The 26,387-nt window shown below is 53.5% G+C and overlaps 1 protein-coding gene across 1 annotated transcript in view; it reads right to left on the bottom strand.

The window, feature by feature from the left end:
* Positions 1-26,387, bottom strand: part of TG (thyroglobulin) — a 253,992-nt gene that overhangs the window by 201,760 nt on the left and 25,845 nt on the right. Inside the window, exons 12-22 of the mRNA XM_042924373.1 lie at positions 23,247-23,387; positions 22,806-22,880; positions 22,703-22,705; positions 22,157-22,269; positions 18,887-18,989; positions 17,701-17,901; positions 15,245-15,457; positions 13,551-13,705; positions 11,703-11,859; positions 9,891-10,115; positions 2,130-2,279 (exon numbers count right to left, since the gene is read on the bottom strand). Coding sequence (XP_042780307.1) covers positions 2,130-2,279; positions 9,891-10,115; positions 11,703-11,859; positions 13,551-13,705; positions 15,245-15,457; positions 17,701-17,901; positions 18,887-18,989; positions 22,157-22,269; positions 22,703-22,705; positions 22,806-22,880; positions 23,247-23,387 — 1,536 coding nt within the window. The remainder of the gene's footprint in view (positions 1-2,129; positions 2,280-9,890; positions 10,116-11,702; positions 11,860-13,550; positions 13,706-15,244; positions 15,458-17,700; positions 17,902-18,886; positions 18,990-22,156; positions 22,270-22,702; positions 22,706-22,805; positions 22,881-23,246; positions 23,388-26,387) is intronic.

Here is a 26,387-nt window from a genome sequence, read left to right as displayed (position 1 = left end):
GGAGCCTCAGCCACGGAAATCTGTTCTGTTCCTCAAGGAAGATCTCTGGGAGAGCGGGAATGATGCGACAGCCCCCCACTTCTGCATGGAGATGCAGTGAAAGCTCATCCCCGAAGCAGGATGAGGGTGATGCTTATGGTTCACCTTAAACAAGTTAATGGATTACACTTTGTTGGGGACTGAAGGTTTGTATCCCTCCAGATCCATGTGGGGAAGCGTTAACCGTCAACAAGGTGGTATTTAGAGGTGGGACCTTGGGTGATTAGGTTTAGATGAGGTCATAGGGTGGGGTCCCCACGATGGGATCAGGGCCCTTATAAAAAGAGGACGACACAGGAGATCCCTCACTCTGTATGTATGCACCAAGGAAAGGCCATAGTCTTTGAGGAAGGCCATAGTCTTTGAGGAAGGAAAGGCTATGAGGACATAGCCAGGAAGAGGGCCCTCGCCAAGAACCTGAACATACTGGTACCTCGATCTTGGACTTCCTGCCTCCAGAACCATAAGAAATAAACGTTAGCTGCTGCCACCACCCCGTCTATGGTAATTTGTGTGTAGCAACTGGAACTAAGACATGGTTTATAAGCACCCTATGAGTGGGGTATCATCGGCCCCATCTAATTAATAAGGAAGTTGACATTCAGAGAAAGAAGGAGGCGTGGCCTTGGTCATAGTTCCGGGGCGGGGGCGGGAACCAACCTGGGTCTGGCTGGTGTCAAACTTCAGGCTTCTCCTCTGCTCCCTGTCATTTCTATAGTGCCCCCCGCTCCCATAAACAAGGATCAACACATCGCATCGATCCCTTTGTAAGAAAGCCTTCCTCCAGCACTGTGATAACACTTCAATTCATCTCAAATCCATGGCTGAATCAATGCGTCCAAGCTGAGGGTGATGCCCAGATGTCAGGGACACTCTGCCTTCCTGGTGAAGAGTTTAATGTCTAGGAGCAACGTCAGACTCCTAGTCTATAAAATCCCTCTGGTTGTCTTAGAATTATCACACTATTACCATTTCTCTCCTAAAGAAACTTCCCTGGGGGCACCTGGGGGGCTCAGTCAGTTGAGTGGCCGACCTCGGCTCAAGGTCATGATGTCACGGTTCGTGGGTTCGAGCCCCGCGTCAGGCTCTGTGCTGACGGCTCGGAGCCTGGAGCCCACTTCAGATTCTGTGTCTCTTTCTCTCTGCCCCTCCCTCTGCTTGCAGTCTGCCTCTCCCTCTCTCAAAAATAAATAAAGATTTTTTTTAATTAAAAAAAAAAAAGAAAAGAAACTGCCCTTACCAGGGAAGTTGACTTGGTCTCTTTCAATTAATCATTTTAGAATTCTAAAATCTATTCAGATCTAAAACATTAATGGTTTGCTCTGCGTTGACACAGTTTCAGATGCACAACGAGGCGAGCTGTGCGCCCTTTTGCCAGGAAAAACCCAACAACACCTAGGTGACTATCACGTAGGCCGAGCGAAATCACATGACATATGGGAAGGCCACGCGTACCGACGGTCCTGACAAATTTATAGGGCCAGAAAGGGAATGTGAGCCACATAGTTGTAATGACTGGTAATGACTGTGGGTGGAAAATTTCTTCCATTTCTCAATCTGATAAGCTTGGCTTACAAAAATCAGAAGTTTCAGAAGCAGACAATGCCAAGATCAAAGGCCGGTTATGCCACTTATAGTGGAGGGACTCTGGCTAAATTACTTCTCTGAGTCTTAGCGTTCTTATACGCAAAAGTTGGGCCAATAATATTTACACAGAAGGGGATTTGATAGGATTTAAAACATCTGACCTAGATCCTGGCAGGGTACAGGCATACGGAGGTGGTGCCCCTTTGATCATTATGCTCTGCACCCACTGGGTCTCCACGGCCAGCAATTGTGTCCCCCTCCAAGAGACACTTGGCAACATCTGGAGACATGTTTGGTTGTTGTAACTGGGAGGGGATATGTTACTGGCATCTAGCAAGTAAGGGTCGGTGATGCTGCTAAATAAACATCCTGCCACACAGAACACGGTCCCCAGAATGAATTTTCTGTCCCCAGATTTCAACAGGGCCAAGGTTGAACCACCCTGCTGTGTCCCCATTGCGTGGTAGGGACTCTCTTTCAAGCGGGGACCTGGCGACACTTACAGTGAGTGTGGCTGAAAGCTCCAGCAGAAACGGTCGTCCTGCCCCTGGGACATGGGACACAGGCCACGCTCCCTGCCTGTTCTTGGTAGAATCCGACGGGACAGGGAATGCAGATCTCCTCCTGAAAATAACTTCCCTCAGGACACTTGACTGGAAAAGAGAAACAGAGAAATGATGTTAAAGAAAAGATCCTGGGGGCGCCTGGGTGGCTCAGTCGGTTGAGTGTCTGACTTTGGCTCAGGTCATGATCTTGCAATTGACAAGTTTGAGCCCCGCGTCGGGCTCTGTGCCGACAGCTCAGAGCTTGGATCCTGCTTCAGATTCTGTCTCCCTCTCTCTCTGCCCCTCCCCCACTCACACTCTGTCTCTCAAAAATAACATTAAAATGTTAAAAAACTTTTTAAGAAAACAAAGAAGAGATTCTGGCTTTACAGGTGTCACCTCGGAACACACAGGTCATGTGAAATCCCAGCAGCAGGACAAAAGCTCACTCACTGAACAAGTGCCCAGTGAGAATCGGCAATGTGTCAGACTCTCAGAGTCGAGGGTAAGCTGTGGGAAGGGTAGACGAGGCTCCGGCCCTTCAGGAGCTGACGGGCTAGTAGGATAAGAGGCTGTCCGGCAAGAACTTCAAATGCGGGTAAAGCGAGGCAGAAGAGGAGTGTACGTCAGTGAGGAAGGCCCTCTGAGAGGTGATGCTTGACACCAAACGATGGGGAGCACCCTGGGCAAAGAGCCAAAGAGCATTCAAAGCAGAGATGACAGCAAGTGCAAAAGTCCTGAGGCAGGAGTGAGTTCGGATTAGTCAAGGAACAGAACGAAAACAGCCAGACAAAGCCAGCTACGAGGCTAGAGCTTAGCAGACAAAGGGAAGACTGGGATGAGACGAGGTTTGGGAACAACTTGAAAGATGAGGGTCCATCGCTCAGTTGCCATGGGAACGCTGCCCCAACTGGAGGGCATGGTGGGGCGCAGCCTGGGGTGCAAGCTTGGGGGTTAGAAGGATTGGCTCAGGTCCCTCTCCCCGCGATACCTAAATGACTATGGACTTCCCGGAGGCTCCATTTTCTCCTCTGTGAAAGGTATTAATAATACGATCCCGTTGGAATGTAGTGATGATCATAATGCCAGACTCATATACACTCAACAAAATGGTCGCTATTTTGTTTTTCATTTTTAATTCCAGTGAGTTCAACTACAGTGTTATATTAGTTGCAGATGTACGATCTGGTGATTCAGCACGTCCCTGCATCACCTGGGGCTCATCATGGCATGTGCACCCCTTGACCCCCATCAACAATCTCCCCCACTGTCCCACCCATCATTATTTTTATACTTGAGGGAGTCCTTCCTTGACATCGGCCAGCCTCAATATCCACGCTGTCCAAACAGGGCAATTTCAACAATTCAGCACCCTCTCATTCGACTCATGCGGCCTCTCCCTGCCGGTTGGTCATCCATGGCGTTGCTCAGATCTGGAACCACGGTGAGGTGAGACACCCAGGGCACAGGATTCACGGAGGCCCTCGCTGTCGGGTTGTGGGGTTTCTGATTTACTCAGAAATACCAAGTATGACCCTGAGAGGGAGGCCTCTGTACATCACGCCCCCTGGAGGCCTCACTGGCCTCGTTCCTCACCTCCCTGTGCTACCCTGTTAATCTGCAGATTCTCAGTGCTTTCTGCCCCCTCTGATTCTCACATTTCTAGTCCTTTCTCATCTGTTCCTCTACTACGATCTGGGCTGAGGAACCAGAAACCCCAACTAGAGAGACACATATCTCCCAAGAGTTGTTAGGGTCCGGGAGCTCTAGCTTAGGAAAATGCATAAATTTGGCCACACTGATACTGATGGCTCAGAGAAGGGGTGGGGAGAAAAGAGGTTCTTTTTGCTTTCTTTCTCGGTTCTGGGCTGTGTTCCCAAGAGTTTGCCAAATGACTTCCAGAAGAAGCGAGCTGTGACCCAGTGAAGGCGAGAGCTGGAAGCCTGTCTGCTCTTGGGACCCCTTCTCTGGGCCCGGCACTCTGCTGTGGGCTTCATGGCCATAACCACAGCACACCCGTGAGTCGGTGTTTTACCCTCATGTCGCAGATGAGGAAGCTGAGCCTTGGGACATTCATGCATGACTCCCTGGCATGCTTCATGCAAAGGGCTGTGGGGAAGGAAAATCACAGGTCACACCAAGCATGGTGTCACGATCCTCTAAGAAAGGTACCCTCCTCTTTCTAGACTGGAAAAAACTGAAGCTCAAGGTCAAGGTGGGCCAGGCGATAAGGTGAAAGAGGTGGCATTTGAGCCCCATTCCCTAAAAACCAAAGCCTTCTCTCCATCCGCCAGTTCGAGCACCTTCCCTAGACAAAAAAAGTGAGCCGGACGTGGGGAACTTGGAGCCAATGTTGACTCAACCGCCATCTCTTACACACACACGCCCGGCACGTCTGACTAAATCAGAAACTCGGGGCACATCTTGGAAACCGAACGATGTGTTTTCCGGTCTGCCCCTGAGCAATTAACCCCCTCCCCCAGACAGTGGGGTTTCATTACTCGTATGAGTCAGGTCCCTGATCATCTCGAGTATTTTAAGCCGAGGACGCGGACTATTTTTTCAAGTGGTCTCCAAATTCATCACTAAGGGAAAGCAAAGCCTCTTCCACCGGTTCCGGCTGCCGTGCCTCCAAACCCGAGGGGTGGGTGGGGGGCAGAAGGAGAGAGCGGGGACTCACTTTCATTGTCAGCTCAGCCACTTGCAGGCCTCACGACGATGCTCGAGGAACCCGCGTCCTGCTTCTCTCTGCCTGTGCCGTCAAAGCCTTTCCACCCACGGGAACGCCGTGCTCAGGTCAGAGTGAGGCTCGATAGCCTCCCCCCTCCCCCGGCAGGCGTGGGCTCTCCAAGACCCCTCCGTCCACAGCAACAAGTTGGCACCCATCTTTCAATTAACTCCCTCCGCGAAATCGTCAGAAACTCCTTTGGTCTCGGTGCCCTCCTTCATAAGATGAGACAGTTTGGCCTATTGGAATTCGAGGGCTTCACCAAGCTTCCGGGTCAGGCCATCCCTCCAATCACCCTGTCCCCATGGGCCCCCAACCATGACAGCCATGCCTCTGCTGACGAAAAGTATCCGCGAGGAAGTGTAACAGCACTTCACGCCCTCAGCCCGCTCCGCTCCACCCCGCGCCTGGCCCTGTCACTCTCCGGCCTGGAATTCTCCCCTGGCACCCCCAGCAGGCCACCCCTGGCCGGCCCCAGGCCTCTCCCTCCCTGGCTCCTGCCTATCTCTCTGAGAGCCGCCATATCCCCACACACCCCACTCTCCAGCCATACAGACCACCGGCTCTGTCATCATTCGGCCACAGCTTCGTGACTCCTTGCGCTAATCTCCACTTCCGGAATGCTTTTCCGCACGGTAGCACCCTCAGCACACAGGAACACGCACGCACACACGCACACACATGCACACACAGATGCGTGCACACCCCACTCCTTGCCTGCTCTTCCCTGAGCAGCGATTCCGACGCACCTGGCATCCCAGCGAGCCTTCCCTGACCCGCCCGGACAGGGATGGAGAAGCCTTTGTCACTGACACCTAGCTGGCTCTTCATTTCTCCCTCCCCACCTAGACTGTCAGTTCTTTGAGAGTGGAGTTCTGGCCTTTGCTTCCATGACTACGAAACCTGGGGCTTAACACCTAGGTATGCTTTGAAAGCTTCGATGGATGGATACCATAGATGGGAAGAAGGCAGGAAGAGGGAAGAAGGGAAGAGGAAGGAAACAAGACGTAACATGTTACTTCGGGGGAAAAAAACACCCGTAGAGAAGGAGCTCCGTTCGAAGGACTTGTAGTGAACGAAAGTTAATGTGGTCCAGAATGGAGAACGGAAAACCCGGACAATTTCTCTGAGATTCCCCTTACTGGACCAAACGGGTATGGAAGCCGCCAGCAGGTAATTCTGAAGGGAAGCCACGTGGTTGGCCTTGAGGCAAGAGGGTGGACATAACTGACCCCGTCGAAGCTGCAAACAGAGCCCGGGCCTCCTCTGCAGGATTTGTTCCCGGGGTAAGAGCCGCCAGGCCTGCGTGAGTCACAGGAGGTGGATGTTCCCCACCCCCAGCCCGCACCGGCCCCCAGTCACTGCCCTCCGAGGGGATCATGCAGATTAGCCGCCCCCGGAAACGATACACAGAAACCCTGCTTCGTCTCCCCAGGACAATGCTCTGCTTGTAGTCCCACAGCTGTGTCCCAGATGTGCTTCAGAAGGAGAAAGGGCCAGTTAGAGGAGCTGCAAGGACCCAAGGGCATGATTTCACAAAGAACCCCCTTGTTGAGAAGAGAGCCGTGTGAGGCAGGGGACGAAGAATCGGGAATCGGGAGAGCTGGGTTCAGATCCCAGTGTGGTCAACGAAAAAGGCCATTCGTTGAGAGGCCACCAGGTAGGAAGAGGTGCACTGACTGCATCATGCCAGGCGAACCACAACCCCCGGGAAACAGGTGTTATCATCCCTCTTCTTCAGAGGATGCCTCGTGAGGGTAAGTGATGTCTCAAGAACCCACGCGGGGAAAGTGTCGGAGCAAGGACTCGAACCCAGCTCCCCCTGACGTCAAAGAGCAGTCTCCCAATACTCCTAACTCTTTGCGGCTGGCTGCCTCATCCAGACAATGGGATTGATAATACCTGGCCCTCTAGACCGGAGAAACCCAATGAGGCCCCAGCACGTATTAGAAGTTCAATAACAAATAGATATTATCATCAGCACGGGAGAAAATCCAGGACTCCCAGGGCTGGATTTTCGTGAATTCCATTCCAGACCTTTCTAACTATTTGGAGTAAGGAGGCAGGGCTGCATGGCATGATCGACAATTCTTCTGAGTCACGAAAAGCTACAGCGGCTAAGAAACAGAATGTAGGTTTATCTAGAGTTAGGATTGGCAACCTGTAGCCCGTGGGCCAAATTCAGCTCACCTTTCTGCTTAGCGAATAAAGTTTTATTAGAATACAGCCACGCGGGGTGCCTGGGTGACTCAGTCAGATGAGCGTCCAACTTCGGCTCAGGTCATGATGTCGTGGCTCGTGAGTTCGAACCCCATTATCAGCCTCTGTGCTGACAGCTCAGAGCCCAGAGCCTGCTTCGGATTCTGGGTCTCCCCCTCTCTCTGTCCCTCCCCTGCTTGCACTCTGTCTTGCTCTCTCTCAAAAATAAATAAAAACATTAAAAAAATTTTTTAATAAAAAATAATTAAAAAAGGAATACAGCCATGCTTTTCTCCCTACAGTGGATGAGTTAAGTCATCGAGACAAAAGCCACAGGGTCTGCGAAGCCTAAAATACTTGCATTCCGGCCCTTTATGGAAGAAACTGGCCAACTCCTGTCTTGCAGCAAATGTAGCCCAGAAGAACCTGTCATTCAGTCGAATTTCCAGGCCACCCTGTGGTTCCCAGTCTCTCTGAAGCCACCCTGAGTTGTGGCCCCCACTGGTTGACATCCTTCAGACAAGACTGTTGAGCTCTGAACTCAGCTTCCCCTCCTTCCTCCCAGTGGAGCTGGGCTACCCATCCTGTCAGGCAGGAAGTAATAATCTAATAATCAATAGAGTTCCCTAGAAGGAAACTTAGGATCCTATTTCTGGACCAGCGCTTTCTGTTACATGCAGGGAATGGGCCCTGGGAGGGAATGTAAAGGCAGAGCCAGTCACTACAGCCCTGTGACCTGGCCCCTGACCAGCACCTGTCCCATGTCCTGTCCCTCCACCCCTGGCCTCCACGCTCCAGGATGTACACCCAAATGGGGTTCCCAGACCCCCTTCCCAGCACTACCTGGGTGACCATAAAATCAGACTCCTGCCCCTGCTCCTCCATACCCAGCCCTCCCACACACGCGTGCCCTTGGCAGTAGATGCCGGCTTCTTCACGGTCAGTCCAAGAACACAGTGGTGGGTGTTCTGAATGCCTCAGTCACTGTGACCCTGCTTCACCCACCCTGGCAGGGGGCACCTTCCACCCCTGCTCCTACTTCTCATCCTTTCTGTTTGGGCAGCTCTGTGAGGCAGGAAGAGCGGGGGTTCTGGCCCCAGAGGACCTTGGGTTACTCAGGCACAGCCAACTGGTTCCACGAACCCGAGTCCCTCCTTTGAGTCGGCCCTGCCCTGGACCCTAGAGATGCTGTATCCCCTTTCGTCTGAGCCTCAACCCCTTCATCTGTCAAATGGCGGAATGACCCGTCACTGGGGGCCACTGTGAGCAGTAAATAGCTGTGAAAGTGCCTCGTAAACTACAAAACCCTCTGTAAATATCAGCAGTGAGTGAACCGGGTGCGTTTCTGGCTTCTGTGTTAAGATTTAGCTGCATCTCGGGGCATCTGGGCGGCTCAGTCGGTTGAGCGTCTGACCCTTGATTTCGGCTCAGATCACGATCTCATGGTTTGTGAGATCAAGCCTGCACTGTCACTGCTTGGGATTCTCTCTCTCACGCTCTCTCTCTGCCCCTTCCCTACTCATTCTCTCCTTCCTCGCCCCCCTCTCAAAATAAATAAGTAAATTAAAAAAAAAAAAAAAAAAGAATTAGCTGCAACCTAAATCCAACGTGGACTTTAGAGCTTGGCATGGGCTTCACAAAAGGAAAGGTCATGTAGTTCTTGTGTTGGAACCAATATAAATAACGGAAAAATAAATAACCGAGAAACATCTCCCCTTGCTTCTTCAGCTCCGCGACAATGCCTCTCTGTCTCGTGCCACGTGGGCGGAAGTCTCCTCGTTGCGAGCCCTTGGAAGTAGGAGGCCGAAAAGACAGCCACATCCTGATCCGTGGGCGCCGCAAACACGTTAGGCTACACGGCAGAGGGAAACTGAGGCCACACATGGAATCAAGGTTGCTAACTGGCTGACCCTAATATAGGGAGGGTGCCCTGGATTGCCCAGTTGTGTGTGACCACAGGGTCCCCAGAAGGGACAGATGGGAGTCCAAGGAGGTGTGATTTGAAGCGCGTCCAGAGAGCTACTATGGTACTCTCGCTTTGGGGATGAAGGAAGAAATATGGGCAACGTCACATCTAGAAGCTGGAAAAGTCAAGGTAACAGCTTCCCTCTGGCAGGAAGGCAGCCTTGCTGACTTCTTGGTTTTAGCCCAGGGAGACCCGAAGAGGAATTCAAACCTGCGGAACCGTATGGTAATAAACGTGTGCCGTTTCAAGGCACGGAGTTTGCGACGATTTGTCGCGGTAGCGACAGGAAACTCGTGCAGCTCCCGTTCAAGGGATGTGCCGCTGCGTTCTCGAAAAAAAACCACTTCCAAAGCTACTTGGGGTAAAGGCCAGGACGGCAACCCCAGTAAACCTCTGTCAGAAACCACCGCCCCTGGGTGGTAAAGCCCTGGGCTGATCAGTGGCCACTCGGACCCGATGGTGAGTGACACGGTGCCATAACCAGACTAAGAGATGTTGGGGGGTGCACGGGGCCGACGTCAACCTTCTCCACAAAGACAGTGGGGCCCGCACCCCAAAGTCCAAGCGGGTCAAGAATGAAGAAGAAGGGTCACCTCAACATCAGGGGTTCCTTCTGCCATGCCACCCGTGCCTCCGGTTTCAGCTACTACCTAACGGTAATGACTCCGTGCCCACGCACGGCGGGTTACCGGGAGACCTGCCGAGTGGCTAAACGGATGATTCTCCGCTCTCTAGGTGCGGAGGGACCGCCTCCAGTGCCCTGGTGGCCTTTTTCATAGCTTCGCGTGTCCAAAAACAGCAGTCCCAGGGCTGGGCAAGGACCTACCACACCCCGGTGGGTCCCGAGGGGCACTGCCGGTGGCCAAGACTTGGTGGAATCCTTCCAGGCACCCAAACCATGTCCTGGGAGAGGTGCCGAAGCCGTCTTCCTGGAGGAAGTAGATGGAGGGGTCTGCTGGGAATGTCTTGGAATCCAGATAAAGCTGGAACTCTCCACTTTGGATCAGATCCGCGAAGCGTCCGATGAGATCCTTGCCGACTAAGGCCTCCTCTGTAAGACACACGATGAGGCAGGAATGTCACATTGTTCTCTGCAAGGCCCGGGGGGGGGGGGGGGGGTGTCAAGGGGCAGAGCCACCCAGAATGTCCACAGGGAAAGGGGATGTAAGCATTGCCGGGTTTCTCATTTTACAGGGGGAGACATCGAGGCCCACAGAAGGGGACAGACGGGCCCAAATTCAGTCAGAAGCACTACTGAGACTTTAACCCAGGTCTCTAGATCCTGCCATTTCTGTGGCGTCAGTATGATCCCCACTGGTACGAGCTATCGTGTCTTCAGTCACGAATTTCAGGCGCACCACGTAGATACACGGCTGTCTTAACCTGTGGCAAGCCACCGTCTCTGAGCCTCGGTCTCCCCATCTGCAAAAATGGGGCTGGCAATGCTCCTCTTGCAGTTGGTGACGATTATGAGGGAGGGTGTGTATGATGGGGACGCTCAAAGAGAAGCCGGAGCCTCCGGGAGGCAGTGGTTAGTTAAACGCCAAAGCGGCCTCCCGCTGTTGACCCCTAAGTATTTCCTAGGAAGAAACCAGATGAGCACGACATCTGCAGCTGGGACGGACCCCGGAACGCCATGAACATCCATGCTCTGGCAGGCTCCTGTAAAGCCCACCCAGGGCCCGAAACCACAGTCATCAGCATGGACACCAGGAATAAGCATCTGCTCTCTTGGCAGCTTCAGACATACTTGAATTGCCCAGGGTCTTTCCAGAAGAAGATGAAAAGGGACCCCCAGCCCCCCCCGGTAGCACAGAGGTCATGCTGCAGCCAGTCCTGACCTTGGGCGTTTGGCCACTGGACCGGATGGTAGGAGAGCAGGGGTGGGGGCTCCCCACTCTCCGGTCGGCGATATGGATTCTGTCTACACTGGCTCCCAGCACCATCACAAAGTCCACTCCTTGGATCCTTTTGCTCTCTCAATCCATCCACACACCTGCCCCACTTTACACAGTATAATAATGGGTTTAAATAGTGTCACTGGTCTGAGATGTTTTAGAATTACAAGTGCGCAGAACATAGATTATAAACCAATACAGACTGTCACCCTCCTCCTCTCCCCTGCTTCACCCCTGTCTCCCCGTCGGTGCCCAGAAAATCAAGAGAAGAATTTAAAAGTGTCCACATAAGTATACTCAGGTGATATTATTTAACTGTAGTAAGCCGCTAACAGAACATCGTTCATTTTTGTGGTTGTTTTTAAATTTTTTTTAACGTTTATTTATTTTTGAGACAGAGAGAGACAGAGCATGAACGGGGGAGGGTCACAGAGAGAGGGAGACACAGAATCCGAAACAGGCTCCAGGCTCCGAGCCGTCAGCCCAGAGCCCGACGCGGGGCTCGAACTCACGGACCGCGAGATCGTGACCTGAGCCGAAGTCGGACGCCCCACCGACCGAGCCACCCAGGCGCCCCTTATGTACTTTTTAATCACTGGCGCCTCCAAGGGCCAAGCACGTCATCCTCTCACTAGATCCTCGTAGGAAGGCATTACAGGCTCCACTGGCATGTGACAGATGAAGAAACTGAGTCTCAGAGAGGCTGCATGCCATCAAGGCAGAAGCACAGGAAAACATACCGATGTCACGCACATCAGGAAGAGAGGCTGGGGCAACGTCCTGGAGCCGCAATTTCCACGTGACATTCACTCCTAAACGCTCGCCACTCACACATTCCACCTGCACCGTGGAACCATCGCAGACGGGAATGGAAACGGGGCTCCCAAAAGCCTTTGCCTGCATGGAGACAGATGCCTTTAGTTCTAGAACGCGGAGTCGGGAGGCAGCTTCGCTGAGCCCACACCAGGCGCCAGAACGAGGCGGATGCTACTTCCTTCCAACCTCCCGTCAACCCACCCGAGGGGGCAAAAGGCGCCATCAACCCCCTTTGCCTCTGAGAACCATGAGGGTCCAGTCACCTCCGCACAAGTCAAAGTTCATCCCGGTTCACGCCGGATTCTTTTTTCCCTGTTGCATTAGTGTATTACTGATTAAAATCCGTCCCGACCACTTTAACTAGCGTTTGGCTTTGTTCGTCTTTGACAATCCTCAGGGCCTACAATCATGCCCAGCCTGTAACAGGCACTGAAACATTTGTTACATGGAAGGAGGAAAGAAGGAAAGAAAGAACTTGGTGCAACGAAAGAGTCTAAACAGACCTGGATTAGCTATCCAACTTGGGCAACTCACGTACCCTCAGTGCGCTTTAGTTAATACACTTAGAGATCAAGGGCCACTAAGGCCCACTGAGCAGGGTGCTGACGTACTTAGAGACAAGAAATGCACAATTTCTAGAATGGTTCCAGGGACACAGTCAGGGCTCAACAATGAATAGCTGTCACTGCCATTGTTGCCAAGTGCATTTCTTTGAATAAAAGGGGGCAAAGTATGTTTCTGTTTGTTTTAGAATCACGACTGTCTGTATCTGTTTTCGTGAAAATGTACGTTCTGCAAAATTCTTAGCATGAGGTGTTAAAACTGCGTTGCTCTCTGAGCTAACCAGCTTGGAGCAGAACGAGTCACTTATTTAATTGAGTGACTTTTATTTATTTATTTTTTAATGTTTATTTACTTCTGAGACAGAGAGAGACAGAGCATGAGCAGGGGAGGAGCAGAGAGAGAGAGAGAGAGAGACGCAGAATGCAAGGCAGGCTCCAGGCTCCGAGCTGTCAGCACAGAGCCCGACGCGGGGCTCGAACTCACGGACCGTGAGATCGTGACCTGAGCCGAAGTCAGTCGCTCAACCGACTCAGCCACCCAGGCGCCCCTAATTGAGTGACTTTTAAAGACTCCCTCTGTGAATACTTGTGACTTCAAATCACAGAAGCCTTTGCCTATTACACAGCTAGAGACTCTGGGAGGCAGCATCTTCCTTCCAGGGGGAATCCACAATGCCTTCCGGCAGGTTTGGTCAAGACACGTCCGGCACAGTGGTTCAGGGTGTGCATCCTGGCGTTTCAGCCTTCCCGCACCCCGTTCCCGGACTCTTCCTCCGCAGGTGCTGGTAGGACTGCAGGGGCGTTCACAGCTCTGTCCCCAGGTCATCTGCCCGGCTCCACCATCCCCAGCTGTGTCACTCTGGACAATTACGTTAACCCTCCAGGCTTCAGCCCCCTCACCCACAAAACGGGAACGGTAACAGGATCCCCGCGAGCATTGCTAGCCCGTGCCAACAGCGCACGGGGCTCGCCACACGTTTGGTTTGTCACCTTTATGCAGAAAGGAGCGCCGGGAATGAGTGCGGATTCCATCCCTGCCGCTGCGGAATTAGCCTTGGCCAAAGGTCTCTCTCGGGGTGAACCCCGGTTTGCCTATCGGTAGAATGAGTGGGAGCGGGACCCTAGGTTCCCTTGAGCCCCGAGGCCCCCGGACACGGTGACCCCGAGCCCAGTCCGAGCCCCCGCCCGCGCGGGAGGCCAGGCGCACACCTGGATCTGGCAGAAGCCCCGGGCCACGAGCTCATCTGATATGAAGACCCGGAAAGCCGTCAGCAAGCCCGCGTAGTCGGCGCTGCACATCTTGCCTGGCGGGAGCCGGAGCAGGACCCGCGCTCGGGTCTGGACGGTCTGCCACAGCTGGGGCCCTGCAGGCAAGCGCCAGAGGTCAGCAGACGCGGACAGCAGACCCGTGAGACTCTCCTCTTTGGTTTTGCCTCTGCAAAAGGAGCCCTTCTTCGTTTAGCTCGGAACGCACAAGCACTCCCAGCTTGCACGGCTCCCTTCCCGGCACGGTGGTTTCTCTCTGAAATTACTGAGCACGCACCCTCCCAGCGAGCTCAGTCTGGCCTCGGCCTCTAAACCAGGCTGCTTGACATTCTGGGGCGTGGGGGGTGGGGGGCTGGACATTCTTCTTGGGAAGCCTGCCACATTACCTTGCATTCCAGCAGGGCCACCGCATACGATGTTGCCAATTAAGAGGAGACCCCACAGACTGTATGAGAGACGCACTCTAAGGTTGCTCAGTGCACAACCTGCACAGTCGTACACGGTGGCCCTGCACTTAACTGTAAGAGCTCGAGGCTCGTGCCCCTCTTCTCCCAAGTGCCTGGCTCTAGAGCCAGTCTTGACAAGCCCGGTCTTAATTTCAGCTTAGGCCACTTTGTCACAGCCAGGGGGACAGACCACTTATTTGTCCAAATCATACTGACCTTTTTATGGATAACATTTTCTATCCCAGAAATTTGCCAGAAATACTGCCTTTTGACACTCTGCGAACCCCCCGGAACCTTGTGACCGTCCCAGGATCTGGGTCTCCCTCTCTCTCAGACACCACCCCATTGCCCTGGGCAGACCCAGTGCCCGGTCCCGGCATCCGCCCCTGCTCTGCCGGGCTGTGAGTAACTGTGGCCAGCCTTAGCCAAGGCAGAGGCAGTCAGAGCTCAATGCTGCCTCACAGCTGTGGGGGTGTAAGAACAGGTTCCGTGGGAGAGCAGGGAAAAGGGGCTCTGCCCATCTTCAAACAGGGCCCAGGCGCACACTGACCAGAACTGGTGCCCCCCCGGAGCAGGGTCCAGCCCCAGATCTGCCAGGCATTAGGTGTGGAGCCCCAGATGGACCCGGGAGTGAGGCCAGTGAGTCAGAGTCCAGACAAACAGCTCTGAGCTTGTCAACACCATCGTAGCCAATAAGGCCATTGGAACACCTACCTCCTGAATACACTTCTGTATCCAAGGCATCCCAGGAAAGCCTGAAATGATGGCAGTTCTCCCAAGGAGCAGATTGTCCCAAAAGAAAGCGTAACCCTAGGAGTCTGTGAAACACATCTGCTCCTTCTAAAAGAAAATGCTGGGGCACCTGACTGGCTCAGTCGGTTGAACGTCCGACTTCCGTGATCTCGCAGTTTCTGAGTTTGAGCCCCGCATCGGGCTCTCCGCTGTCAGCCTGTCAGCGCAGATCCTCTGTCCCCGTTTCTGCCCCTCTCCCACTTGCGTCCTCCCAAAAATAAATGAGTGTTTTTTAATTAAAAAAAGAAGAAAGAAAGAAAACACTTTATTGGGCCCCCTCTCCTGTTCCTGATGCCGCCTGGCTCACCGTGGAAATGCTACCCTCGGGCGGGGAGAATGCAGGTAGGTGCTCAGCCCTGAGCCCCAAGGGGGAAAGCAGGGTGCGGGGCAGACACTCACGCTGGCAGGCGTGGGGCTGGGGCGGCTGTGACACCCAGCGTCCCTCCTCGAGGCCACATAGCAGGGGCCCTGGTGGGAACGCGCTCCAGTAGCCCCGGAGGCATCGCAGCTGGCACCGCTGGATGGAGGATCTCCCGGGGCCCGCGGCTCGCTCACACAGGATCGCTCCCCCAGCCACATCCGACGTGTTGAACGGTAGCGGGCACTGGGGGCCTAGAAGGAAAGAGGGCCGCTGTGGGTGCCACTCGCACAAGGGGGGCCTGACGTCTCGCCTTTCGCCCTTTCCCAGCCTTGACCTCCCTGGGCCCCCTCCCTCCCCGCCCTCCTCTCGGGTGAGCCCATCCTCCTGCTTTAACAGACTCCTGAGCGCGCCCTCTCCCACATCTTCGTGTCCAGCTTGGGTCCCCGCAGCTCCTTCCCATCTGGACATCCAGTTGCCAGCGGGCCTCTCCACCCCAGAGCCAGCACACCCGACCTCCTCGCCTGCGGCCGCGTCTCCCCCAGCTTCGGTGTCCCGAGCTCCACCCATGACGAACCCCAGTTGTCCCAAGCCACACATGTGGCAGCACCTCAGATGGTCCCGTCCCCTCTGCCACAGACCAGCGAGGGCTACAGATCACCTGTCCCGACTTTTCATCTCCATGCACTTCCTTCCTTTAGGGTCAGCCACCGGTTCCCAAACTGCTACCTACGGAAGCTTCTGCACCAGGCTCCCCGCCTCCGGGATCAGACAACCCATCCAGTCCCTGCTGTCAGCACAGAAGCTGCAGCGAAGCTGGACAGGGCTCTCAACTGCCCTGAGGGCCACTGACCCACCATTCCCTCTCCTCTCCTCTCCTCCCCTCCCCCCTCCTCTCATCTCTTCTCCTCCTGCCGCTCTACCTTCGCGGGTCTCCCCTTCCCTGATCGTCCCATGCCCTTCCCTCTGCCTGCCCAGCTGCCTAGAATATTCCTTTTTTTCAAGCCTCCATCATCAAGTCAACATCTCCTGCCTTCTACACCTTCCACGGTTCCCCAGGGTGAACTTAGCGAGCTCTCAGGCCTCCTGCTGTGGACCTCCATGCTGTCAGTCATTCGAGACTCATCATGTGCACGCTGGTCTCCCCACTGCACGGAGCCAGGGAGGAAAGAGGGCGCCCCTCCCTGTTCACCCAGAACACAAGCTCCAGGAATGTACGTTAAATAAGTGGCTGAACGAGTAAACGAAAGAACAGACACACTCAGTGGGATCATTGAGCGCCCTATAGCGAGTTAATTAACCTCTCTGTGACTCCGTTTTCTCACCCATAAAATGGTGGGGACAGAGATATTGCCTACCTCCTAAGGATGGTGTGAATCAAGATGGGTTAAGGGACAGAAAGAGCTTAGAGGAGTTACTGGCACATGACAGACGAATAGCCATTAATGTGAGTCCTGATGATGAGGATGACGATGATTGTTATCAACAAGAACACATCATCGCCTGCACTGGGAATTTCAGGATATGAATTAGCCCTTTCAGAGCAAGGAAACAGCTCTTGGGGTATTACAAGGGTAAGCTTCCTACACCCGTGATGTCTGGTATCTACCACGAATTGTAGGGCCTGGGAAACTCTGTCATGATTGACACTTAATTTACCTTCCTCAAAACAAGCCTATGAAGTCGGCAGCCGTGGCATTTTCATCCTCCTTTTATAGATGAAGAAATGGAAGTCTAGAGACACAGGGCCAGGACTTGGGCACAGGTCCTTTGAAACTAACCGCTACCCTAGCAGACAAGGGCCACACTTCCCCTTAGCCTGGTGCTGTTTATTTTTTCAAATATTTTTTTAATGTTTATTTATTTTGAGAGAGAGAGACAGACAGAGCACAAGACCAGGGGAGGGGCAGAGAGAGAGGGAGACGCAGAATCCAAAGCAGGCTCCAGGCTCCGAGCTGTCAGCACAGAGCCCGACGTGGGGCTGAAACTCACGGACCGTGAGATCATGACCTGAGCCGAAGGAGGACGCTTAACCGACTGAGCCACCCAGGCGCCCCGGGTTTTTTTGTAATGTTTATTTATTTTTGAGAGAGAGAGACAGAGCGTGAGCAGGGGAGGGGCAGAGAGAGAGAGGGAGACACAGGATCCAAAGCAGGCTCCAGGCTCCGAGCTGCCAGCACAGAGCCTGACGTGGGGCTCGAACCCACAGACCTTGAGATCACGACCTGAGCCCAAGACGGACGCTTGACCGACGGAGCCACCCCGGCGCCCCAGCCTGGTGCTGTTTAGAGAGGGGGATACACCCATCCACTCGTAGGCACGAGTGTTGGCGTCATGGGAATCAGCTGAAACCACATCCCTCCAGCCCTTCCCCATCTCCCCCTCCCACCTGCCTTGTCCCGGTGCCTCGAGAGTCCTCCCCAGCCTGGGTAAGGGAAGAGATGAGTGGCATACCCACCCAGCAGCCCAGGGGAGCCCCTCGGGGGTCACAGCTTACTTTCGCAGGCTGGCTGGCGCCCGGCCTCGCGGGTCCCAGGCACCTCCTCTCCGGTGGCAAGGACACACCAGCAGCTGCCCTGGGCCGGGTCGCAGCGCACGGGGGAAGATCGTCCGTCCTCTACGCTGCAGGCTGGGGTAGAGCCCGAGCTGGCTCTCCTGGGGAGGACTCCACTCGGGAGCACGTCACAGAGTCTCGGGCCTGGACACAAAGACAAGCCAAATGGGCCCGTGGCCCACAGAGGTGCCTCTACCCACCGCCACCTGTCACACCCACCTGCAGGGCCCTCCAGAGTCTGGGGTGCTGGACTAGGACAGGCCAAAGACGGCACCCCGCCCAAATCCAGACTCCCCTACAAGCGCGCGCACACACACACACACACACACACACACACACACACGCACACACTCTCTCTACCCTCCAGGAACTTCGTGTCTTTAAGGAGATTTAGGGAGGGAGGGAGGGAGGGATTGTGGCTGAGAGTGATGGGGGGACCACAGGCCATGCGCAGGGCAGTTTGGGAACGCGCAGAAAGGCACGGCGCTCAGCTCTGGAAGGGAGGCCACGAAGGCGTCCTGGAGGGACTGACACGTGATCCGTGTAGGAAGCGGGGGTGGGGAGGGGACTGAAGCAGAACACACGCGAAGGGCCAGAGGGAAGCCAGCGTCCGCCTTCTTGAAAAGTCTGGCTGTAGTTTACAACACCGGGGTCCTGAGCGCGAGAGATGACGAGACAAGAAAAGCAAAGAGAGGAGCGGGAGCCCGACACGCAGGGGCCGATGGGCCACGGGGAGGAGCCTGGGCCCCGAGGACCCTGGAGGAGGCAGAGCACATTGATTGGCACTCGGGGGACACCCTGGTGACTTCGGCGTGGAACCCAGGCTGCGGGGCTGAGGCGGGGTGGGGGGTGGCGAGGGGCGAGGCAGGGGCTGGTTGTGGCCTCAGCGCCACTTTGATGGGGACCAGGGCCGGTTTGCACGTCTTGGTTACAAAGCACAGCCCATTCCCTGCCACGCGTGTCTTCCTCAAGAACCCACGGAGGCGAGGGCCTACTGCCCCTATTTTACAGATGGGAAAACTGAGGCCCAGGGAGGCCAGAGGCTCCCACAGCTCTGGAAGCAGCAGAGCGGGGAGCTGGAGCCAGCGCTCCTGGCGGGGTTGGGGCAGGGGGAGGGGCAGCTACTCACACGGGGCGCTGCTGTTGGTGGCCAGAGGCAGGCCCGCTCCTGAGGCTGGGTCCACACACCAGGCGCCGGCCTCCGACTCCTGCAGCCTGGCAAACTCTCCTGTCTGAGACAAAGCCGAGCTCATGTCTTCACCCCAGGGAAGACGCTTTTGCAGCCCACGGGTCGGTGGGCAGATGTCCAGAATGTCCCTTGCCGAAACCACCGGGGACGGTTTCGCCAAACAGAGAGAGGCGAGGCGGAGAAGACGCTATCCTGGTCCAGACCCTTTTCATCCGCTCCTTAATTGATGGCTACCACAACCCCATGAGGCCAGGCCCACAGCGTTCTCATTTTCGGGTGGGGGAAACTGAGGCTCAGAGAGGGGAGGTGACAGAGCAACGTCCCATAGGGAGAGAATGGTGGGGCCGGGCTGGGTCTAAACCCATCCGGCCCCAAAGCCCAGCCACTGTCCTGAACCAAGCTCCCCCCAGTTCCAGAAATGATTTTCAGCACGCATCCCTAGAAGGAAGGGAACCTTTGGCACCTGTAACAGACCATGAGGGGATCAGTAGAAGGCAGCTACCCAGACCTTTCTGGCCAGGCCTGTCTCTCCCAGACTGTCCTGGGACCACCTGGGGAACACAGAGCAAGGCCAGTGGGGCCTCAGTTTCCCCGCTAAAAAAAAAGAGGCAGGACTAGACTGATGTTTACACACACTCCTTCTAGGAACTCTTGGTGGTAGAAAGTGTTACATCTCCTGCATCTGTAACGGAAAACCCTAAGAGGAAGCAGGGGTGCTGGAGAAAACCAGCGGCCCCAAGCTACCTGTCAGTTTCCCTGAGCTTCTGTTGGCTGCTTTTCACATGATACTCTGCTGTGCCTTGTTCACAGGCAAGAAATGACAGTAATAACACTCGACATTCACAGGGAACATGACCACAAGGGCCACTCTGTGCAAATCACCCCCACTCCCAGGGTGTCACTGCGTCCCTAGGAGGCAGGGACCCTGCTGTCCCCATTCTACCCAGAGAGGCCCAGAGAAATCAGATGATACGCCCCTGGTTACATGGCTTGTAATCCAAACAGGTAAGATTCGAAGCCAAGTGAAAGGTTTGAGAAAATGTTATGGGACAAAGGCTTCAAATTGAGAACTTTCTAGCGAGACAGGAAACCATCAAAACCCTAGAGAAGAAAGCAGGAAAAAACCTCTCTGACCTCAGCCGCAGAAATTTCTTACTTGACACATCTCCAAAGGCAAAGGAATTAAAAGCAAAAATGAACTATTGGGACCTCATGAAGATAAAAAGCTTCTGCACTGCAAAGGAAACAATCAACAAAACTAAAAGGCAACCGACGGAATGGGAAAAGATATTTGCAAATGACATATCGGACAAAGGGTTAGTATCCAAAATCTATGAAGAACTCACCAAACTCCACACCCGAAAAACAAATAACCCAGTGAAGAAATGGGCAGAAAACATGAATAGACACTTCTCTAAAGAAGACATCCAGATGGCCAACAGGCACACGAAAAGATGCTCAACGTCGCTCCTCATCAGGGAAATACAAATCAAAACCACACTCAGATATCACCTCACGCCAGTCAGAGTGGCCAAAATGAACAAATCAGGAGACTATAGATGCTGGAGAGGATGTGGAGAAACGGGAACCCTCTTGCACTGTTGGTGGGAATGCAAACTGGTGCAGCTGCTCTGGAAAACAGTGTGGAGGTTCCTCAAAAAATTAAAAATAGACCTACCCTATGACCCAGCAGTAGCACTGCTAGGAATTTACCCAAGGGATACAGGAGTACTGATGCAGAGGGGCACTTGTACCCCAATGTTTATAGCAGCACTTTCAACAGCAGCCAAATTATGGAAAGAGCCTGAATGTCCATCAACTGACGAATGGATAAAGAAATTGTGGTTTATATACACAATGGAATACCACGTGGCAATGAGAAAGAATGAAATATGGCCTTTTGTAGCAACGTGGATGGAACTGGAGAGTGTTATGCTAAGTGAAATAAGTCTTACAGAGAAAGTGAAATAAGTCATACATATGTTTTCACTCTTATGTGGATCCTGAGAAACTTAACAGAAGACCATGGGGGAGGGGAAGGAAAAAAAAAGAGAGGGAGGGAGCCAAAACATAGAGACTCTTAAAAACTGAGAATAAACTGATGGTTGATGGGAGTGGGAGGGAGGGGAGGGTGGGTGATGGATACTGAGGAGGGCACCTGTTGGGATGAGCCCGGGGTGTTGTATGGAAACCAATTTAACAATAAATTTCATATGAAATTAATTAACTAATTAATTAAATTAAATAAATAAAATGCGTGGCATTAATAAAAAAATTGAGAACATTCTAGTCGTTAACTTAACCTTTCCCAGGGACTTGGGTCAAAGGCACAGCTACCCAGTTTGGACTGTGGAAGGCTTGGGTCCTGTTCCCTAGCACCTAGGGCCTCCACAGGAGGCAGGCCGGGAGACCACCTGATCACAGCCTGCTCAGAATCACTTTTCCCTCTGTCAGAAACTGTGGTCTCCACCTCACCCTCTGTGCCAACAGAGGCCGGTACCCAGGACAATGGAACAGACTTCTATTCCAGCAATCAGGGGTTGTTAGCCAAGATAAAAGGCTAAAGAGGCCAATTTCTCTACAAAAATCAGTAATAACTGGGGTCCATAGTCACAGTTCCAAACAGCAACAATAATAAAGAATAATAATAAGGAAACTTTTGCTCAGTGATTTGTAGTCATCTCGCTTTCAGAAACTTCTAGGGGCCGAGCAGAGATTGCCATCACTCGGCATGTAAATGGTTAAGACTCCAGCAAGAATCCTTCCTTTGGGGGCTTTTTACATCAGTTCTGCAGCCATCCAGCAATGTAAAGCAGGTAACATTCTAATGCCTCCCATTTATATGAAGAAACAGATATACTGGCCATACAATGTGGCCAGGATGACTTTAGGGTAAGTATGTCACCAACTATAGACATGCAGATTATTCTGCAAAGAAATGGAAAATATTTCCTTGGGGCCTCCGAATAATCCTAGCACTAGGCAGGATAAAAGCGTGGCCCAATCTTAGGATAAAATAAAGCAAACTGGAGCACAGAGAAGGTAAGCAAATTGCCCAAGGTCACACAGCCAGGGTCTGTCAGGGTAAAGAATGACCTAGGAGTTTTTAAGTAAAACAAGTGTACTGAGAACTAGAAAAATCATCCCCAGTGTACATGAGAAAGCTCTGGCTGCCCTCCTCAAACCATCCCTGTGCCCTCAGAGACTTACCTCTAGGCAGGTTGGGATGAACAGGTCTTTTGGAGATGGGTTTCCCTGGGACCCAGCCTGTTTCCAACTGGAAAGCAGCCCACTGGTTCGAGATGCCTCACAGGCGGTGGGGCCTGAGGAAGAGGAGGGGAGTTCTTAACAGACTGGCCGTGGGAGAGCGGGGAGCCCAGATGGGCCTGGGGGTGGGGGTCAGAAGCTTGAGTCAGGGTAGAAGGAGGTGTCCTGCACAGACAGAGGGAGCCTCAGAGGAGGATCAGGCCACGGTTCAGGGACAGAGACCCACATGCGGAGAGGCCAGTCCGTAGGGCAAGTGTGAGACAGTTGTCAAAACTGCAAGAGTGAATGAAAATGCCCGGGAGCAGGTGGGAGGAAGGGGACCCCGGGCTCTTTCACCGTCACTGGGGACTCTCTGCACCTAGGAAGCTAGGTGCACAGAACACGAAGGACCAAGATCATGAGAGTCGCCCAGGCTTGGGAATGCGGGAAAGCATGGCCTGGCTGCCTTCGGGGGCTGGTCTGTGGGTGCTTGGGGGCTGACCCACGAGCATCCTCAAGGTGGGGTGACAAAGGGGTTGGACCAGCCTAGAAAAAACATGACAGCGACTATACACAGGGTCAGGCGGGACAGTTCCTCGGGCTTCACTTACACTGGGGATCTGGGAGGAGCGGGCAGTCAGCGAGGCAGGGACGTATTCTCCCCTCCTGTCCACACACCAGCAGTACCCTGGGAAAGAGCCGCGGGTCAGAGGTTCAGGAAGTGCGCTGGGGGACTCGCCCCCAGGGGTCTCGCGCAAAACTCTCCTTCTGTGCACTCACAGCAGGGCCAGCAGGTTCCCATCTGTCCCCCCTGCCCACCATGTGCACAATCACACACCCCAATCCCCCCAGCAACCACGCACTTGACCTTCAGGCTGGCAGGTCACAACTTCCATCGTACAAATGGCACAAACCAAAGTCCAGAGAAACTAAGGGATTTGTCACCAGCTGCCAGAGGGGCCCAGAGTCCAGCTCACCGTCCCCAGTGCAAAACCCTTTCCTCTAAATGAAAAGGAGGGTGTCACTCCACCCCTCACGGTGTCCATCCGCTCACCAGTCCTGGCGTGGCATTGCACAGGCTCCCAACGTCCCCACGCGTCGCACTGGGGCACGTAAGGGCCGGGCCGCAGAAGGGCGGATGCTCGCGTGGAATCATCTCCCCGGAGAAAGGCGCGTCTTTGATAGAAGTCAAGGGCTGGAGTCAGGAGAGAGGGGAGCAGAAACGTGAGCCGGCAGGCTGGAAAAGCCTCAGCAGTGTGGGCTCAGCCGCTGACAAGCCCCACGCACATTCTTGCTCCAACGTGAGGAGGCCTTCTTACTGATGTGACAAACAGTGCCTCCCAAAATAGGACAGAGGCCCCTTAAACAGTGGAGAGGCACTCATCAGGCTGCCCTTCAAAAATAAAAATGTAGGGGTGCCTGGGGTGGCCCAGTTGGTTAAGCATCTGACTCTTGATTTCGGCTCGGGTCATGATCTCAGCGTTCGTGAGATCGAGCCCCAAGGTGGGCTCCACATGCTGGGGGAGGAGCTTACTTAAGAGCATGCGTTCTCTCTCTCTCTCTCTCTCTCTCTCTCTCAGATAGATAGATAGATAGATAGAAAGATAGATACATAGAAAGATAGAAAGATAAGATAGATAGATAGATAGATAGATAGATAGATTAGATAGATAGAAAGATAGAAAGATAGATACATAGATAGATACATAGATAGATACATAGATAGATAGAAAGATAAGAGATAGATAGATAGAAAGAAAGAAAGAAAGATAGAAAGATAGATACATAGATAGAAAGATAGAAAGATAAGATAGAAAGAAAGAAAGAAAGAAAGAAAGAAAGAAAGAAAGAAAGAAAGAAAGAAAGATAGATAGATGTAGGCTGCAGTCTGAAGGAATCGCTGCTGGCCTCTTTCAAGTCACCTTCATATGAGGCCGTTTAGGTCGGTGAGACGTCCTCTGGCCCATGAAAGGGGAGACCCATAGACAGCACTTATTCAACATGTCCTACAATCGCAGGCACAATCCGAATATAGGTTTTAGCTGATGAATCCTCATGGCAACCCTCTACGAGAGGTCACATCACCCCATCTGATGGGGACAGAACAGGTGGATCACGTAGCTTACCCCAGCCCCACGGCCGGGAAGTGGATGGAGTGGCTCTGAACACGAGAGGTCAGGGGGTGACACCCACCACGCTCTCACAATTCAGTGCTCCGGCCCCTCGAAGGCTTTGTTCCCCACAAAATCGGGTCCGGTCTTCACAACAGCCCAGGTCGTCTGCACTGTCACCCCAGGGTGCGGGACGGGCTCGGTGGGGCAGGCGAAATGACTCGCCGACGGTCACCCTGCCATCAGACTGTTCCCGTCCTCCATGCTCGGCGTCCCCTGCCCTGCCTGGCTGTCCCTCACCGCACTCTCCACTACTGACATACTAGACATTGTATGTGTTTGCTTTGTCCCCTCCATGCCAGCGCTTAAGCCTTTTAGTGCAAAGATTTGTGCTCATTTTGTGTGCAGAGCTGTGTCTGCCTCATAGAAAGCACTCGAGAAATATTTGTTGAAGCTCAGGAAACAACAGATGTTGGTGAGGATGCAGAGAAAGGGGACCTCTTTTGCACTGGTGGTGGGAATGCAAACTGGTGCAGCCGCTCTGGAGAAGAGTATGGAGGTTCCCCCAAAAATTAAAAATAGAACTACCCTACCCACCCAGCAATTGCACTACCAGGAATTTATCCCAAGGATACAACAATGCTGATTCAAAGGGGCACAAGCACCCCAATGTTTATAGCAGCACTATCGACAGCAGCCAGACTATGGAAAGAGTCCAAATATCCCCCGACTGATGAATGGATAAAGATGCGGTTTATATATACAGTGGAATATTACTCGGCCATCAAAAAGAATGAAATCTTGCCATTTGCAACAACGTGGATGGAACCAGAGTGTATCATGCTAAGCGAAATCAGTCAGAGAAAGACAGATATCACAGGATTTCACTCATGTGGAATTTAAGAAACAAAACAGATGAACATAGGGGAAGGGAAGGAAACCTAAGATAAAAAGACAGAGGGAGGCAAACCACAAGAGACTCTTAAATGCAGAGAACAAACTGAGGGCTGATAGAGGTGGGGGCGGGTGGGGTAAATGGGCGACAGACATTAAGGAGGGCACTTTCTGGGATGAGCACTGAGTGTCATATGTAAGAGAGGAAATCACCTGGGTTCTACTCCTGAAGCCATTAGTACACTGTACGTAAACTAACTTCAATTTAAGTTTTTTTTTTAAAAAAAAAAAGAAAGAAATATTTGTTGAGTGGAAAAGAAGAAATGCAGGCATGGGAGGGGTGGGAGGGCGGGCGGGGGGTGAGACGGACGCTAGCGGGCCTGGGTCTCCCAGCACTCCCTCCTCAGTGCGAGTTGCCCCCCAGCGCCATTTCCCTCCTGAGCAGCCAGGAACTGTCCCCTGGACCCCTTCTCAGGTCTGACCCCCTCCACCTCCTCTCCCTTCCTGCTGGCGCTCAGGGTGGGCTTGTGGGGTGCGGGGTTGTGGGTGACACAGGGTCACATCACCCAACTTGCTCCTCTCAGAGACGGGCTCACGGCTCCCCGGGGGGGACCCCAGCAGCCCACGGTCAGATCCCCTCAGGAGACCAGGACCCCAGAAAGCGGCCTGGTGCACGGGATGGGGCTCGGGAGCCAATGAGCCTCTGCCTGAATCCTGGCACAGCCCCTCTTGGTTATCGTGAGTGATCTTCGGGGTCATGAGTGAGCTCCCCAACCTCTCTGAGCCTCAGTTTCCCCATTGATGAATTGGCTCTAACACCCCACAGGGTAAGCGTGACATTTAGATCACGAGAACTTGAGCACCGAGCTCATGCCAAGAGCAGCTGGGTAAAAATGACTCCCGCGTCTCTCCCTCACCCTCCTTGGACCCGAGGACACGACTGCCGTGTCCTGTTGGCCCAAGACACTCCGTGACCCTTCATCTCTGTCTGTCCTGGGCTTTCAATCCCCAGACTCTCCAGGACAGGAGGGCTACACACGAAGAGCTTCCTCGCCTGTGCAAGAGTAGAGACACCTCTTCTCATCTCGAGGGATTCGAGAAAAAAGTGCACCCTTGCTCCTTCCCTACAGACCCTTCCTCTTTTCACTACCGCCTCAGACATGCAAAATCAGAGCGTGTTGCTGCGGGGG

This window comes from Panthera leo, chromosome F2, assembly GCF_018350215.1.
Source record: "Panthera leo isolate Ple1 chromosome F2, P.leo_Ple1_pat1.1, whole genome shotgun sequence".
In the NCBI taxonomy this organism is placed as follows: Eukaryota; Metazoa; Chordata; class Mammalia; order Carnivora; family Felidae; genus Panthera; species Panthera leo.
Note: the sequence above shows the minus strand (reverse complement) of the source record. Positions and strands in the feature narration are given on the sequence as shown.